We start from the raw sequence: 18,507 nt of genomic DNA on the forward strand, positions 1-18,507 counted from the left end.
TTATTTCAACAAAAGTAAAAGGGAAGTACACTTTTACCCTTCATTACTTATGGCATCATTAGTTGCAAATTTGAGGGAGCTGATAATGAAGGAATATGTAGCCCTCAATAATTCATTGGTATTTGAATGTTACCGAGTAATTCACCTTTAGGTAATAACCATTTTACTTGCAGTGTACACTCTTGCAACATTCATGCTCAGAATTGCAATTAAAGTGTAGCAAAATTAAATTAGCAACTGATGTCCTATGAATTAATATTCTAATTTTAATAATCATATTACATACAATGCATTTTATGAAATTTTTAGTTATGATTACATTTATTTCTATCACGCTTTTCATTAACCCGGATATCACAAGGGAACAAATATTAGTTAAATGTAAAAAATATGATAGGTGAAATGTGAATATTACTTTCATAATCTACACCCTTCTTTCTTATTATTATTAGTGTACATTAGCAAGGTATACCAAGATACAACGATTAAACTTTTATGTCATTAGATGAACTTGGCTACATGAATCAAACTATGTTAATGTTTTATATCATAAATCATATTCATTTAACAAATCATAAATTTTTACATCTTTCTTATTTTTATAAAAAAAAAAGTAGCATTAAACTGAGTTATATGTTAGAAAGACAATTAGTAGTGTCGAGAAGAAGGGGACCATGTATTGACAACATTAGTGAACATTGTTTCGGTGGTTTTTTAAAATGCTTCTTAACTTTAGCAACATTTGAATATAACATCTGATAATAAAATGTGTTGCTTATCCAATAAATAAGCAAAGTGTGCATAAGCAAATTTTCAACAAACTTAATGTGCTGTTTTAAGCAACCTTTGAGAGTTTCCTAGAGCCAAGGAAAAGTTGTTGAAAATTCAAAATTGTATAAAGAAGCAGTCTTGTGTTGAAGTGGAGACAAAAAAAGAATCTTCAATATTGCACTTACCCATTTAATTAAGCAACTTTTGGGTATCAAGAATGTTAATGCTCTTGAAGCATCTTCAACCGTGTGCAAAGAATAAGTCTATTGAGCCGTGCTAGAAAATGCTTGTTGGAGAGAATTTGAAAAGTATTTTAGCATAAGTATATTAGCTTCACTTAGCATATATGTCGACCAAATGAATGGTTGTAAACGATGGATGTATACAATATGGTCATTGATATTGATATGCGAGTCTGTATATATAAAATTATAAATATGTCAATTAAAAAAAAGTTATTTTTGTCAAATGTTTATATCAATTAAAGTTTTTTAAATATTTTTATGCAATGATTATCTATGAGTTTTTTACATCATTGATACATTATCTACTGTGTTGTCTTAAATAAGAAGTAACATATATGAATGATAGAGAATGAATTAATGTACATTGTTAATGCATATGTATTAACTAGTGTGTAGGGTCTCATTGAATTATCAAATATCATATTATACCAAATGTTTAGATATTCGATTTTTATGAGTAAAATTTATTAGAAACAACAATCACAACTTTTAAAAAGATTATATATATGGAAAGGTTGAATTATATGGTAATTCTAAAATGTTTGTTAATTTATGTTGATTTGTTGAAAAATATATTTTAAATTAAAAATTTAATAATCAAGTGTTTTCTAATTATACAAATGATAACATATAGAGTGCTATATTTTATGTGACAGAAAATATGTTCTCATATTATCATCACGTATAAATACAATACATGTGTGGTCGAGCATTAACTTGATAGTAAAATATATATAATGACAATGTATAAGTTTTATAATAAACCGAACATCATTCAATTAAGGAAAATGATATATCCCCTACCCACAAGAAGATGATATATGTCGCAAAAAGATACAAGTGACATGTATTACTTTTTTATGAGTAAAATAATTAGTAAGATAATTTAGTATGAGAATATATGAATACATGAATACTCTTGGATTAAACTAACAAATATAAACCACATATCCAATTATAGTCGATCAATCCTGGCTCGAACATTTAGATGTTACGAACTAAGTGATTACCATCATGCATTTAATTTTCTTCTCCAATATGGATTGGCATTACCATCATCATCACACTCTGAATAAAACAAAAGTTGGTGAAAAGTAATATAATAAACAACAATATAACTGTATTGTCACAAAATCTTACATGACAGAGAATATTAGTTTTGAACATTCCCCATAGAGAAAGAGAAACAAAATAGTGTTGACGTTCTTATTGTGTTTCATTGCTTTCATCTTCACATACTTATATGGATAATTTTGGGATAAAAAACAAAATGAAAAATGAATTCTTTCCTCCATCCTAGAATAGAGGACACACCACGCGCTTAGTGGGTACAGCAATGAGTCGACTCGCCAAAGGAGCAGTGAGTCCGAACACGTCACTCATATCCATCTCAATTGCTTTCATTCCATCTGGTAACTCCCACGTGAAGCAATGAAGAAGGTGAGCCACCGCCGATTCAAGCGCGTACAGCCCCAACTGCATTCCAGGGCAGGATCTACGACCCGACCCGAAAGGAATGAACTCAAAGTTGCTACCTTTAAAATCTGCCACTCCCAATTTTAAGAACCGTGCGGGTTTAAAAACTTCGGGCTCGTCCCAACAATTCTTGTCTCTTCCAATAGCCCACGCGTTGATCATGACGCGTGATTTTTTGGGGACGAAGTAGCCGTTGACGGCAGTGTCCTCCGCCGTCTCATGGAGGAGGAGGGGGATGGGTGGGTGGAGGCGGAGGGTCTCTTTGATAACACATTTGAGGTAAGTGAGTTTGTCGAAGTCAGGCTCTTCGACCCGTCGGGCTAAGCCCACAACATCAGTGAGTTCTTGTTGGACTATTTTCAAATCATGTGGGCTTCTCATTAACTCTGCCATGGTCCATTCTATTGCTGATGCCACTGTCTCTGTTCCTCCGAACATCACATCCTGTTACATTAGTACCACTCAATTCGTGTGTCACAACAAAATCTAATACTATTTGATGGCACCAACCTAACCCACTACACAGTACCACTACTACATTCTCCTTGTTATGATAGAATAGACAATAATAAAAAGTTTTCATAATTGGTTTGGAGCCATATTTTTGCAATAATATTACGTAAATAAATTGTACGTATTTAAATGAATCATGTTGTATTTAATAAGAAAATACTATAAAAAAATATGAATCATGAAAATGAATCCATACCATGATGATGGCTTTGATGTTATCCTTAGTGAGGTTGATAGAAGTGTGAGGTGGACCATCGAATTGATTTACTCCAGCTTCTTCACTATAGAAAGCTAACAACTCATCCACCATGTCAGTTTCTTCATCCCCACCACAAACATTCTCACTCTTATTCTTCTTCTTCACTATATGTTCATCTACGATCTTGTCTATGAAGCTGTCCAATGATCCACGTGCCTTCACTAGCCTAGTGCTGAGGCCTTGAGGATCAATTCCTCCAAGATAGGGTATGAAATCAGCGATGTTGAAAGCTCCAAACAATTTAGAGAATTCTTGAAGTATCCCTATGAACTCATCTTGCCCTTCTTGCGAGCTTGACCCAAAAGCTGATCGGTAGATTATATTTTTTGTGAGGTTGAACACTAACTCACCTATTTTAAAAAAATCATGTCAGCTTTAAAATAACTTCATTTCTAAGGGATGGTGTACCCTTTATAATCATATTAAATATATTTATTCTGATTTTCATCCCGAAATTTGTTTATTTTAAAGTTTTTTTGGTTATGTAACACTAAGCCCTGTGTCAAATCTTCCTCTAGAAACTATAAAAAGTAGTGGCTAATGTAGTTATTACACATACGCACTCTTTAGTTTTCGGATGAAAACTTAGGAATTGACTAAATTGCATAACCGAAAAAGAATGAAGGATGAAAAATATGTTTTTTTATAAATAAATATTAGTGTATTAGTATCCGTAGTGAATGAAAAATGCATTTAAGACTGACCTATATTCACTGGATTGCCAGTGTTGGCCACAACGGTTCTCACAACTGTATCAACTTCGTCCCTTACTGATTGCCAAGACTCAGCACGCTTGCGACTGAAGAGCTTCATAACACATAGCTTGCGCATCTGACGCCAAAAGGGACCATAATGAGCGAAAGCCATGTCTGCACGGTCATAAGTAAGGTAGCTTATGGCTATTGTAGCTGGTCGGTTAGAAAATATGTTATCTTGGACTTGGAGAACTTGACGTGCTGCTTCTGCATCTGAAATAGTAACCATGTGAAGGAACCCCATGCGAAGGTGGAAGATGCCACCGTATTTCTTGGCTATGTTGGCCAAGCCACGGTGTGTTAACTGATCCATCATTAGCATGTTACCTATGATGGGTAACCCTTTTGGTCCTGGTGGATATGGTAGCCTTCTACGAATTCGAGAGAGTAAACCTAACACTAGGAGCAAGATGAGTGGGACAATGAACAGCAACACTGCCATGTGGAGTGGTTCTAGTTCAACGTTGTATATGGTTTGGGTTTTAAGAAGGGAATCCATGTGTTTATGTTTCGTTTTTTGTTTGTCTATGTGGTTTAGCTACCTGATGTTAAAGGCTTAATGAGAAATGCAACTTCAAGTGTTGCTAAGTTGATGCAAGGATTCTTGGCCTTTATATATACACGCATTTCTTGCAATCGATTGAGGAGAAGATCTTATATATCAGGCTGTGATTGATAAAAGAAATTATAGTATGCACGCACCAGTAAAATTTGAGTAATTAAAAAAAATATAGTGCAAACGCGTGTACACTGTGATTGATAAAAAATTAGAGTATACATGCACGATTGGTTAAAAATTACATTATAAACCATGTGCGCTGGTATATAAAGAAATATAATTTATAAATTTTTTAATTATATTTATTATATTTTATTCAATTACTCATAATAAGTTGAGATGTAAAATAAGGCAAAGCATGAGATGATAGTTTTGGCTCCTAAATAACTCCTTCATGTAATACGGTAATATTGTTTGAAACGCATGTAACCATTATGAATTCGTTGATATGAAATATAGAATAGAGACATATCAGTTTTTGAAATATATTTAATTTTCTAAACTTTCCTTTTCATTATTTTTGTAATGACAAACTCATCCTCTAATTAACTTTTGAAATGTTTCCCTATCGCCTTTGTCTCAAACTTTCTAGTAATAATGTCTTGTTTATTCCACTTAAAAAAAGTTGTGGTTTATTTCTTATTCGAATGTCGGTCATGAAAGCCTAAATCCTAATTAAATTCGCGAAAACACATCTGTTGTCCCACATTTTGTGTCATTATATGTATTATGGGTTTTTGATTGGCCAAAAAAAATATTTAAATTAAAATTTAATTATTAAATATTTTTCTGACCAAATACAAACGCATGACACATGAAGTGACATAAAGCGTGGGAGAGCAGATGCTCCCACAGAAAATAATATCCAATCTTCTTAGGAGTTAGGTCTCATCCAAAAACGAAAAACAGAGAAATCATAAAGATTACGGTCATTGGTATCACTTCATGTTATTCAGTGAAAAGTCGAACTACAAGTAACGAGAGATCTTTAGCTTCTCGAACTACAACATTTTTTAACCCTTACCGTGCTTCTTTCATGGCTTCTAGTTTTTTTTTGGCTTGAACCACTCCTATAATAGAATTTATATTATCTCCGGTAAAGAGTCTGGTACTATCTATCTATAGATAATGGAGTCCAACTCCTCTTCAGTACTGGACTCTCCAGTACTGGATTTTAAGGGGTAAACAATAAATATAATTTATTTTATTAAAAAATGAGTTAAAATTAGGATTGTTGGATTTTTATTTTTGCCACATGTCATAATCTTAACATGGTAATGGACTCTCCAGTAATGGAGAGGATCCAAATTCTAGATAATGACACATATTGTTCAAAAAAAATTAACAGTATAAATTCTAAATTATTTTTAAATACATTCCTTTTTAAAATTATCAAATCTATTATAATCTTACATTACCATGCAATAAGAGGATACATGCCCCAATACAATGGCAATAATAATCATTCCGTGTTGGAACGCTATTAGGGAAAAAGTTATTCACATCAAATATTTAACAATTGCATTCTGAAGCCAAAAAAACTTTTGGAATTAACGTTTCTCATAATTAAATGGGTACAATAAAATTTAGACTTTTTTGGAAAAACAAATCTGACCAGGCTAAAAATTCCGAAGAATGTGAAATAAAACATGAATTTATTTTTGCTAAAATAGTGGATTAAATGTAATGTGGAGTTAAAATGTTGACTCGGGTAAAAAAATTGGTGTGTGTGAACTAGAATGGCAGAAAGTCTAACATGTAACATGAAAATAAATTATTTAATTGTGACATTCATAGAATTGGAGAGAAAAGTAATTTAAATAGTGCATTATTTAACTTTGACATCAATATGATAAATTTCATAAAAGAAAGCTAAATGATACATTAATGTTAGATAATGCACTACTTTCTCATAATTAAATTATATATACATATTGATGATCCTAAAGCCACATCAATATACATATAACTATATATAGGTGACATTACTACTATAACTCAACATTATGGGATTTTGGAATTGTGTCAAACTCTTCCCCTACAAAACCCCATAATAATGAGTATATTAGTCATGTCACCTATATAGTTATATGTGTATTGGGTGAAACATTTGTTAACTTGTATTTCTCCTTATTAATTACAGAGATCTATTGGATAAAAGTATTACTTGTTCTTCTAATATTTTTTACGTCTCGATAAAAAAAAAGTGGTAACATGTTCCATTTAAGTGACTAAAAATGAAGGTACAAGCTTATCTAATTCTTATCGACATCGTCAAATACTCAAATATTTTCGCTCAATGAAGAGTAGCCCTATGTTCCATGTGTTATTAGAGTTCAACTCCCCTCCAGTACTGGAATATGAGGTTGAAATTTTTTTAAAGAGTTTTTATTTAATTTTAATAGAAAATAACATGTAATCATAGTCGTTAAAAAAAAAATTGCCACGTGTCATCATCCTATTCCGCACTGGCCTCTCCAATACTGGAGAGGATCCATTTCCGTGTTATTAACCGGTAAACAAATTAGAAAAGAATAAATAAATTGATCTGCATGAGTTTATAGTAAGGCTCCAAAACTAATCATCTTAGTTTTAATTTGGGCTCTATTTCTAACCAAGTTCGGTAAAAATTAAAACCAACAAAAACATGTAGTTTTCCAGTTTTTTTCTCTACCAGCATAGATTTTTATTGTTTTCATGCAAATAATTCTCATTGAAGAAATAATTCAAAGTGCAGTGGAATCAAACCAACCCTGACAGCGAAAGGCCCTTTTTAGTTTTCAACCGAAAAATACACACATAAACACAGTCATACGTAGTTACATGCGTGTCTTAGTGTCTATGTATGCTTCTTAATTTAGTGAACTAATTGCATATTGACTATGTATAATTTTAATGAGTTTGTTTGATTGATACAAGTTACCAAATCCTCTAACCATCGAAAAAGAACAAAGAAAACATAAAGAGGAGTTAAGTAAGAGCTATGAAAAGAAGTTGTATTTAGAATTCTTGAAGGGGGTGAAAAGTTCAAACAATGTTTATAGGTGAGAAATTAAATGTCCTATTTTTTTAGGTGAGAGGGTTCCTGTCACTTGTGTATAAAATTTGAACGTATTTGATGATCTATATCATTATCTCTATTTCTCACCTGTATTTAATTACTCTTAGCTTGTATACCCAAATTCCAAAGTATATACAAAATGTGAAAGGAGATCAATTGATTTCACTATTTTAACCTAAAAACATTTTACATCTTTAGTCATATATATCTTTTACATAAGGTAATCATGTCAAAGTTGAAAACTACACAATATTATTTTAATCAGAAAAACAGATAGAACTATATTGAAAAATGGATTTAAAACTCTAAGAACTACAAAAGAAAACTATTATTTTTAGTTCTTTCAAAATATGAAAGGATGAAAAATGAAAGTTGATTTCCGGGGATAACTGCAAGTTTATTTTTTTATGAAAATGTTATAAGAGAAAAGTGTATCATTTTGCTCTTCCCATGATAGTTTCTTAGGTATGTGTCAACGTTTCAGACGAAAACGAAATAAGATCTTTATTTAAATATCACATGTTAGCCATTTTTAGGAAAAATCTCTGTGAAATAATCAAAGGGTAATATAAATGCATTTAATATACCAAATGGTTTCTTAGGTATGATCTCTAAAATCAAATCTTATGTCCATTGGGGAATTTGAAATAATAGTACAAAAATGATACATTTTTGAAAAAAATACACTATTCTTTTTCAAACCAGTGTTCATCACTAAGTGATTGCATTGACTTCTCATGTACATTCCGAGGCAGAAGGTTTCAAAATGGGTGTAGTTCTGGTCTTTCTTGGTTTTTGACTAATATATATGGTCTATTATGATTTTGTATGTTAAGGCTTTGGTACATTATATTTGACATTTTTAATATTTATTCTATACCTTTATCTTCTTTACGTATATGCTTTTTAAAAACAAGCAACATTAATTTTTGTCCTCTTATATCTCTTCTATCTATATCTTCCAAACACGAAATGATAAATATCAGACATGTTAGGAAAATATTATCCAGAAATTCTTCTAATGCCATATATTTATATTGTAGCTCGGATAAGTGCATGATGTGCATCCAATTTAAAACTACTTCAATCAAACTCCACATCAGAGACTTGTGAATTAAAATTCAGAGAGAGGGTGTGAACGGTGAAAGTACTTGTAACTTGATTTTCCATCTTCTGTCTTATCTTTTTATGTATACAATATATGCACACGAATAATGCAGTTTTTACTTTTTAGTGTTGACTTCGAAACGTAGAAAGTGTATGTGAACTACGAAGTTTTAGGTGTGTTTTGTCTTCCATGCAACGTGGTGTGTTATTACTTTCAATTTTCAATTAACTCTTACTATATACGCCACTTCAAATGAAAATAAAGGATCATTTTCTTATACTCCCTCCAATATTTTAGAACTTTTTGTTTCTATTTAGTTGTTATGCTTAAAGTTCAAGGTATTATTAATTTTTATTTACTATCAATTATATTCTTAAAGTGGGATAGAAAATATGAAGAACACATAGGAAAAACAATAATACTTTTGTTGGTAAAAAACAATAATTTCCTATATTTTTTGTAAAGCAATCTATGAAGACTATTGTAAAGGAAGCAGAATGAATAATGTTTGATACTTAGATACAGTACAGTATTTTATTATTTTTATTATGGACCGGGAGAGTAATTAATATGTTAAAATAAGTGAGGGTTGGTTCTTGACTATCCTATGCAGTGCAAATTCTGGAAACGGAGTGTGCAATAAATATATATTTGATGCTTACTGAATATGCACGTTTTGGTCCAAATTAGTATAACCTTTTCTTGTGTAACAAGAAAAAAGTATAACCTTTTCTTTTTGTATGTTCTTTATTGCAGACTAACTTGCATGTACATCATCAACTAAACTATTCGTGACTTTTTTCAACTTTTTTTAATTCTTTAGCTTCTTTATTCAGGTAGTTTAGCAAGAGGGGAATTGGATTATTTAAATATTTTACTGCTTTTGTGGACCTTTTTAATATTTGTATATGTATCGTGTTTTGAAAATATTCAAGTTATGATATTCTCATGTATTTATCATTCAACAGCTTTGAAAGCTGGTGGATTTAATGTCAGACCTTATTTTGTCGCTTTCTATGGTTAGACATAGGAACCGTTGACGGTTTTGTTTTACCACTTCATCCAACATTTATCAAATATTCTCTATGTTTTCCAATTTTTTTGGTGACTGATAGTTCTATTCCTTAAAATCAAAGTTACTAATTACGGGTTTAAGCATATTTTTGCCATAATTATCATAAAATTAAAGTCATCAATGTCTTACTCACTTACACTATACTAGATTGCGTGTTTTTGCATCACCCTAACGTCACTTTCTTGTAGTAGTTTGAAGATAATGCAAGGCTAATAATAAAGTTGGATGAAAAAACAAAGAAATTGTTTGTTTCATGAGTATAATGTTGGATGAGAAGAAAATAGATTTCATGCACCCTCCATTTTGGGGACAAAAAATGTGGCTTTTAAATATAGATTTCTTGTCAGTCATTTCAATCTCTTCCTGTAAAGGATCACTTCCAAACACAATTATGTAAGTTTAGCCATTTTATTCCATGCCATCTCTCTTATTATTATCACCCCCAAACTTCAAGGGACGTTGTTTATTAACCAAGAAAAAATAACATATTAAAAAACAGATTGATTTTTTTCATTTTATAATTTTTCGGATTTTAATCTCATATTTTATTATCAAAATCTGAAAACATAATTTACACTAAACATATGCTTATTTTTAAAACATTTTGGGAAAGATAATAGTTCAGAAAAATAAGACTGGAATTAGTTGTTGAATAGATTAAATCATGCATTGTTTCTATCATGAATTCAAATGCATTCCATAATTTAACTTAGGCATTACGTATAAATTTAGTAATGAATCCAATTATGATTAAAAGCTCACCAACTCAATATTTGGTTTGGTTTTTGCAATAGTAATTATTATAAAGAGATTATTTATATAACGGAAATACAATATAAATTATTCTTTGTCCTAATTTATCTTTATTAATAACTATATCATATTTCATTATATTTTTAAAATTAAATCTATTATTATCACTAATAAAATATGTAATAATATTTGAACAACTTTTTTTATTTAAGACAATAATATCTATAATAATAAATATAACGAATTATAAAACGCTAGCAACAATAAAAAAATGCTTCATGTTGAACGTGATCAAATATAAAAGCTATATTTGGAATTATATTTATTTACAGGCCTTGTAAGTCGTAAGTAGTGTCTGAAGTCAGCTTGTGAGCATGGTGGATAGACCATGGTTGGTTGAAAGAAATATAAGAATAAAAAAAGTATTTACTTTAATAAAACCTCATTACTTTTCTTTCAACATATGTCATATCACTTGGCTAGTGGGATTAGTATTAGGCTATTAGCATTTGCGTGCAAAAGCTGAGAGGCATGAAAGCAAAACATCAATTTATTAATCATCATCACAAATTGTGAAAACAACTCGGAATAAATTAACCAAAACCACTTGGGCTAAATTTATTGGATACAAATGACGTGGAACCAGGAAACTCATCGCCATCAATCAATTCAATCCAAAAAATACGAGAGTGGTGAAATAAAATGTATCTAAATTTATTTGATACACATATATGCATTCATGTCTTATTTCTAAAAATTATCACTAAAGTAATACTTTAGATATTAGTTGATGAATTTGTGAAATTTGATTAATTAGACATGAAACACAAGACTTTTTAGGATAAAGATCTTAATTCCCTAAAAAGAGGGAGTGACCATGAATGGGATGAGATAATCTGTCTGATTGGGTGTCTTATTTGGTGTCCCCTTCCAATCAGAAAATTTTATATGATTAAAAATAAAATTTATAATAACATAAATTAATATTTGTATACTATTCTATAATATTTTATTGTTTTGGTAAATGGGGACAATATTTTTTTAAGACAGAGTATCATTTTCCCCATGAATGCATCATTTTTTTATTACACGCATACTCGGTAGTCAAAATGTGCAACCTCCACCAGCCACGCCCTTGAATTTTCTCCCTGTTTTTTTCAATCAACAAGTCAGACATTTTTCTTAAGGAAACGTCAACGGTAAATCATTTTATTAATCTATACACTACGCAACTTTTCATGTTTTAGTTTTTTTTATCTTATTCTTTATGTTTTAATGTCCGGTAAATTTATGATCTTCAAAAAAATTTGTATATACTAATTTTATTCCTGAAAATTTATAAACTCTAAAATCGTCTCAAAATATGAAATGTGCTTCAAAATAATTCTTTAGGATCATTGTTCGTGGTTATTTTAATTATCAATTACAGTATTCCAGTATCACTTTGTGTTTTTACTTTTTGTAGTACACGTGATATATTTAAAAATTAAAATGAATATTCACTATTTAATGTTTTACAAGAATGTAACATCTATGCATTGTTAGTATAAATATTTATATATAATCCCTAAATCTTTTGCTATTATTTGAATTACTTTTTTGGAAAGTCAGTAATTACTTTTTAGTGTATACGTCTTTTTCTCATAATTTAAGTGTGTAGCTCAAGTCATGTGTTTATAACCAATGGATGGCAATATATTTATTAGGATCATTGTTACTTAAATCTCTTACTTGTTGATAATATTTATTTGGTCTTCAATAAAACGTGTGTAAGTAGCATAAACCATTTCTCTTTTTCTTCATTCAGTCCATGCAAGTATGCGATCTTCCCCATTCAAACCAATATTTGGATTCTTCCTTCTCGACATCCCGAAAAATAATGATGAAAATTGATCGGCGTTAATTGAATAAAAAATGCATGTTATATGTTGCATAAAAAAATTCCAATACATAACCTTGGTTAGAGTTTCATGTCAGATCCCAATTTTTATTGGGCCTACCACACTTTTTACTATTCAAAGTTGAAGCTCTTATCCCAGCACCCAAAAACTCAGCAGAAACAAGTTCTCTGTAACAAAACAACCGTGTGTCTGTGTCTGTGTCCATGTTAATATCAAGTACACTGTAGGGTACCTTTTGTCCTTTCAGGTGTACACTGCTTCATTTTGGGCCCCTGATGAGGCTTATATTCTCAGGCCTTCCCTGGAGACTATCAAATATGACCCATATAAAGTATTAAAGGCATTCACATTTCACAATCATTGGTTGGTTAATGGTTATATCCGGAATGAAAAGGAAAAGACACGTTCTTAGTTTATGCACATTATAAGATGGTAAAAAATTTAAAATTCAAAAGAAATAAGTGAATATGTGTTTAATGTTTTATCACTGGCTATCAAATCACATATCATAGTATGCAAATTCCAAGTACTTTTGCACAGTATTGTTAAAACCGTTTCATACCGGTTGGTTGAATCAGTAAACCGGTGAACCAATCCAATATTAATAGGGTATAATAATTATACCGATTATATAACATACAGGTTAAAATCGGCTAAAACTAATCAAAACCGGTCATACAGGCTACTATGTTATGAGAAGGAATGTGGATACTCCTTCAATGGAGCCCTTCTGAACCCTCCAAAACCCAACACCTAAATGAGTAGCTTAGCCTTGGGTGTTATTGGGCTTAAAAGGTAAACCATACAGGCTTTAACTTCCCATTGAACTCCACCTTTTTGTCTAATGAGAAACTCACACGAAAGAGTGAAGTGGAATCACAATTTCGAGTATTTGAACCCAAAACTCATAACTCGTATCTTATATAGCATAATCAACTAAGGTGCTTCTTAGGACTAAAATCTTCTGTTTTTGTCCCTTGGTCAGAGTCCATCCCCAAGTTAATCAAATTGCACAAGGGAAGTGGTTTTTGCTAACTAGTGCAGGAGAAAATTGTTAAGAAACTAAAACAAACGTTGTATTGTAATAAAAAACATTATCTCATAGTTTATCAAGTTTACATTTTTTAGTTCCACATAGCAAAAAAAAAAAGTATTATAAAAAATGGGAAAATATTCATATATTCCAAGAGTAAGTTAAAAAACATATTTCACATCTTAGCTATTCATTATAGAAAAAATCCAATAATTTGAATTACTGAATAGATCTAAACTATTAGATTGTCTTAGGATAGACGACTAAAATGTGAAATATGTTTTTTTAACTTACTATTTGAGTAAGCGGATCTCTCCCTTATAATAAACCATTATAAGTTCATTTGATTAGGACAGGCTTAGTAAGATTAACGATATATTATTAATATTGTAACATTTGTTATTAGATGATACTAAATTTAAGTTTCCCCTTTCTTCCTTCCATTTTCGACAACAATAGGAGATTTTGTGTTTCTCCTAGTATTTTACTTACTATTTTCTACCACCTCTCCCACACTCAAAATTCCCACTCTCTAAATATTTCTCATAAAACTTACTATTCAATCATTGAAAAATAAAACTAATCCAATATTACATTTAGATAATTGTGATTGTACCAATAAGGCGTTAATATAATGATATAAGATTTTATTAGATTACTAAAAAGATCAAAAGGTCGAGGAATCGATTACTGAGAATAACTTAAGAGAGACAATGATACGCCCAATAGGGATTAAATAATTGTGATTGTGGGCACCAGCAGGCACTAGTGGTTAGTGGCAAGGCCAAGACAAGATGATTCTTGGTTGGTTTGTGAAACAATCAAACTTCACCATTGTGGGGTTTGGCATTCAAAAGTTAACCCAGATCACTACGCCGCAACTGGTTGTACTCCATAAAGGTGCGCGTGAAAATGTGAGGTGGGAACTTTATTCACCTTAACCAAATTGGTTGTTGCATTTAAATTAAAATTTGAAAGACCACCTACTAAAACAAACACTACCCAATACAGACACCAATCCATATAACTGATTCTCTTATATCATACTCAAGTTACACCAAATCAAGAAACCTAGAGTAAGTTTGAAAACAATGTGTAACCCTCACCCTTTTCTTGATCTTAATGGTTACATATACATATTTTTTCTTACCTGACGCATAGTTCATTCTATAACAATATATATGTTAGCACTTTAAATAGATATTATTCTTCAGTTTTGTTTATTTTAATTGGACGAAAATAATATATACTTAAATGATTAGTTCCTTACCCAAAAAATTGAGATATTGAACAAGGATTATGTATTAAAGTCAAAGGATCAATACGAGAATAATTTTAATAGGAGTTTCACTTGTGTGTTGAGTTGTCAAAAACTAAATTGATTGTTGTGTCCCATAGCTAAACTTTATGAAATGGAAAAGTCTATGTACTGATTAGGTGCTATGTTTGGTAGCAAAGAAAAGATTGACGTGTGGGATGAGTGGCAGATAGCGGTGTTATTTTAATATGTACTTTTCACTCCTTTTGAAATGATATAAGACATTTCAACTTAATAACAAATTCATACATTACCTTTAACAAAATTACAACTCAATGCATTCTAATAAAAATATATAAACAAACAACCTAGAAACAATTCAACTTTGTAGTAGCTACCAGCATTTTTGGCACCATAAAATCTCCAGTAACCTTATAAGAATGTCACTATTTAGTACCTATTACTTTGTATCTTCATATTCCCTCTCTCCCACCTTTATCAACAAACTAAGGGATTAAGGATTAACCACAATCAATACAAGAATAATTCAAATTAAGGTTCTATGAAGCATGAAGCCCTATAATGTTGAAGAGAAAACCTTTTTAAGTATTAAATATCTATGATAACAACGGTAAATCTGAAGAGACAGTGGTTGTGGCTAACATGATGGTTGGTAACGCTTATTTTAGAGTAGGAGCTAAGATATATTATTAGCTAGGAAAGTGTTATGAAATTATAAGCGTACTGTATTTGATGCATAATTACAAAATTTCTTAAGCCGCTAATAGTGTTACTTAAAGTCTTGTGTTTGACGTCATTTCACGTGATTCATTCCACTTTAGCCACTCTTTTTGGTGCACCATTACAAGATATTCCAATTTGAAAATTCCTCTCATTTGTTGAAGGCCCACTGACATGGCGGTGAACACTTCAAATACCTCGTTTTGCTGTTATATTCTCCATTTGAAAATAAAACAAATAAATGGAAGAGAGAATATAATATCCTTTGGAAATGTTGAAAGGGTTTTAGGTTTTAGCCAACTTGAGAACAAAGATTCTTAATATTACTTCACAAAGGAATCTTAATATTAACAGTGAAAGTAACACGCTTATGGATTCCTAATTCATTACATTTAATTTTAATGCTATCTTATTTGTCACATGTCATGCTTTTCCAAGAAAATAAAAGAAGTATTGTTAGCATTTGTTTTTAGTAGTTTTGAATTTCATCCATTTTACGCAGTTACTTTGGAAATGCTTCAGTTTCCCAACAAAGTACTTTAATCTAAGCACACAAGAAAGCCGTTTAACCACCCTCTCTCTCATAAAGTTTATGCCTTTCAACAGCCCCCATTAGATACAAAGCTTCAACACTTTCATTTCCAAACCACCAACCACTATTCATTACTTTACATAAATATTTAAATAGATATTTAGAATTAAAAATATAAATATCCAAGTTAAAATTAAATAAAAAAGACAGGTAAAAAGTAAAATCTAAAAAGCCAAATGTCTTGGACTTCAAAGTCTAATAGTAATAATCACTTACAAAGCTTAACACCTACCGTACTCAACATAAAGTGAAAAATGTACACTAACTCGGGTTCGGGTCCATACGAACCGGGTCTAATGTCTATTCTAACTTTTTTCTCTGCCTAGCTTTCTTTTTCCTTTCTAAAAATCAAAAAGTGGGGACCACCGGAGGAGGTGCAAAACCGGTCTCAACACCACCGGTGCCCTCCTTCTTCCGCCGCATTTCAAGCACTTTGCGGTGGTGGTTGGAGTGCAATTCCGTTGAAAACGTAGGGCTACAAGCTGGTCTGTATTCGGGTAAGAGTCGACCCGACTTGAACCTAACCCCACAAGCGTTGCAGAGAGTTTTCGCTCCCAGTGGCCCGGTTCGCCACTGAGGGGTTTTCTGAACACCGCAATGGCTGCAACGCCGTGGAGCCTGAACCGAGCCGTCAGAAGAGACCCTTTTCTTTGGTTTTTTCGCTGGTGAACAAACCTGGTCGAGGTTTTGGACCAAGTTGGTGTAAATTAACAAAGTGCTTGTTGGTGAGGAAGAAGAGGAGGTTGAAGAAGTAGAGCTGGTTGATGACTCGGTGAAGCAAGGTGAACCGAGTGACCAAACCCGAATACCGGACCGGGTTCTCTTGCTCCTTGCCTTTGCCGGAACCGGGGTTTTGAAACATGGTTGAATAAAAACCGGGTTTAACGGCTTGGCTTCTTTCTCAGCACAAAAAGTATTTGGATTCTCCGTCATGGTGGTTGTTACGGTGGGGAAATCCGAGAAGGAATCCGAAACAAAATTAGACAACCACTCCAAGTCAGCAACATCCTCCTGTAAAAATTGCAACTTTCATTAAAACCCACCACAGAACAACGTTAAAAAATGTTTTTCGTGAAAATTAAGGAGGAAAAAGAGTACCGGAACACTGAGTTCGCTAGTGGGCAAAGAGGGAAATTCATGTCTGAGAGAAGAAAGGTTACAAATTTCGTTGCTTTTTTTAGGAGAGACACAAACAAAGCCTTCATCTTCACCTTCACCTTCACCTTCACCTTCCTTGTGTTGTTGTTGTTGCTGTTCTTCTTCGTCTTGTTGTTGTTCAACATGCGAGAAGTCAAGGAGGTTATCCACGAATAAAAAATCATCGCAAGGTGTGCCATTTTGGACGTTCAAATCCTCCATGAAGGTTTGTGGGCTAACTTTCACAGTCATGTCTTTCCTTAAACATGTTTTCAACGCACCTTCCATGCAATATTCCATTTCTGTTTCAACCTATATAACATAAACAAACCAAAAACACAACTTTACATTTGTTTTATTTCACTATTTAATTAAATTAAGATAACTCACATGCAGAGAGAGTGAATACCTTAGAGAGGAAGAGAGAGAATAGATGAAGTGGTTTGAAGGGGAGAGATAGAATAAGAAGATGAAGAAGAAGAAGGGAAAGGATGAAATTGAAAGTAGAGAGGATGGGGAGTTTGGTAAAGCATTGAATGAGTGAAAGGGTCCGTGGATTATTTCTAAAAGTGCCCGTTTCTTTTTCTCTCACCCCACTCCATATAATTTACCTTTTTTTTTCCTCTCAATAAATGTAATGTATTTATCTATATTCAAATACGTTTTTATTTTGTATTTTTCTACATAACGGTACCTGCTCTTAAATAAATTTTCATACATAGATTATACCTGAAATTTCGAGCCAGTATTCGATATTGCGTTTCATAGAATGATGAGTTAGACCGTATCCACAAGCTGGTAGCATTTTTATTTATATATTTTACCATTTAAATTTTGGGTAAAAAAAACAACTGAAACATCGTAGGGTGTAAGGTTTTGTTGCTGTTATAATTATTTATCTTGTCTTACCGGAAACCAAAATTCGTGAAGACCAATGAAACCACCATCTTTCTTAATTGAAAAAAAATATTCGTCCTCTTCTCTTTTAACTTTTTTATTTTCATCTTTGAGAGAGATAGAATGGAAATTGGGCCAAACCTTTTCACTAAATTACGTGTAACCCTTGTTGCAAAACGTGCTCATTGCCGCAAATTTTGGATTTGCCTTGTTCCCTACCATTGTTTACTTTTCCCGCTCGCTGTTTTCTAATACTAACGCAAAATTTACTCAAAGAAAAGGCAAAACGCATTTGCATGTAATATTATTTTCAATTTTCTCGCCCCCATTTTACTCCTATTTCTACATAATTATCATTTTCACTGGATAAGCA

General features: G+C 31.8%; 2 protein-coding genes across 2 annotated transcripts; both read right to left on the reverse strand.

Annotated features, from left to right (window-relative positions):
• LOC109331581 (cytochrome P450 84A1-like) lies at positions 2,158-4,648 on the reverse strand. The gene is made up of 3 exons (XM_019566169.1): positions 3,969-4,648; positions 3,202-3,614; positions 2,158-2,936 (listed from the first exon to the last, which is right to left on the reverse strand). Exons 1-3 carry the CDS (start codon positions 4,516-4,518, stop codon positions 2,313-2,315), a joined length of 1,587 nt encoding a protein of 528 aa, XP_019421714.1. The 5' UTR covers positions 4,519-4,648; the 3' UTR covers positions 2,158-2,312.
• LOC109331876 (GATA transcription factor 5-like) lies at positions 16,258-17,855 on the reverse strand. The gene is made up of 3 exons (XM_019566643.1): positions 17,647-17,855; positions 17,199-17,549; positions 16,258-17,111 (listed from the first exon to the last, which is right to left on the reverse strand). Exons 2-3 carry the CDS (start codon positions 17,535-17,537, stop codon positions 16,449-16,451), a joined length of 1,002 nt encoding a protein of 333 aa, XP_019422188.1. The 5' UTR covers positions 17,538-17,549; positions 17,647-17,855; the 3' UTR covers positions 16,258-16,448.

This window comes from Lupinus angustifolius, chromosome LG17 (genome assembly GCF_001865875.1).
Source record: "Lupinus angustifolius cultivar Tanjil chromosome LG17, LupAngTanjil_v1.0, whole genome shotgun sequence".
Classification (NCBI taxonomy): Eukaryota; Viridiplantae; Streptophyta; class Magnoliopsida; order Fabales; family Fabaceae; genus Lupinus; species Lupinus angustifolius.

Bases quoted from the DNA above. Each gene is read 5' to 3' on its own strand.
- LOC109331581 (XM_019566169.1), bottom strand. From the start codon at position 4,518: ATGGATTCCCTTCTTAAAACCCAAACCATATACAACGTTGAACTAGAA. The intron at 3,615-3,968 runs GTCAGTCTTAAA...TTTTTAAAATAG, and splicing joins TGGCAATCCAGTGAATATAG to GTGAGTTAGTGTTCAACCTC. The intron at 2,937-3,201 runs GTATGGATTCAT...CTAATGTAACAG, and splicing joins ACATCAAAGCCATCATCATG to GATGTGATGTTCGGAGGAAC.
- LOC109331876 (XM_019566643.1), bottom strand. From the start codon at position 17,537: ATGGAATATTGCATGGAAGGTGCGTTGAAAACATGTTTAAGGAAAGAC. The intron at 17,112-17,198 runs GTACTCTTTTTC...CAATTTTTACAG, and splicing joins CTAGCGAACTCAGTGTTCCG to GAGGATGTTGCTGACTTGGA.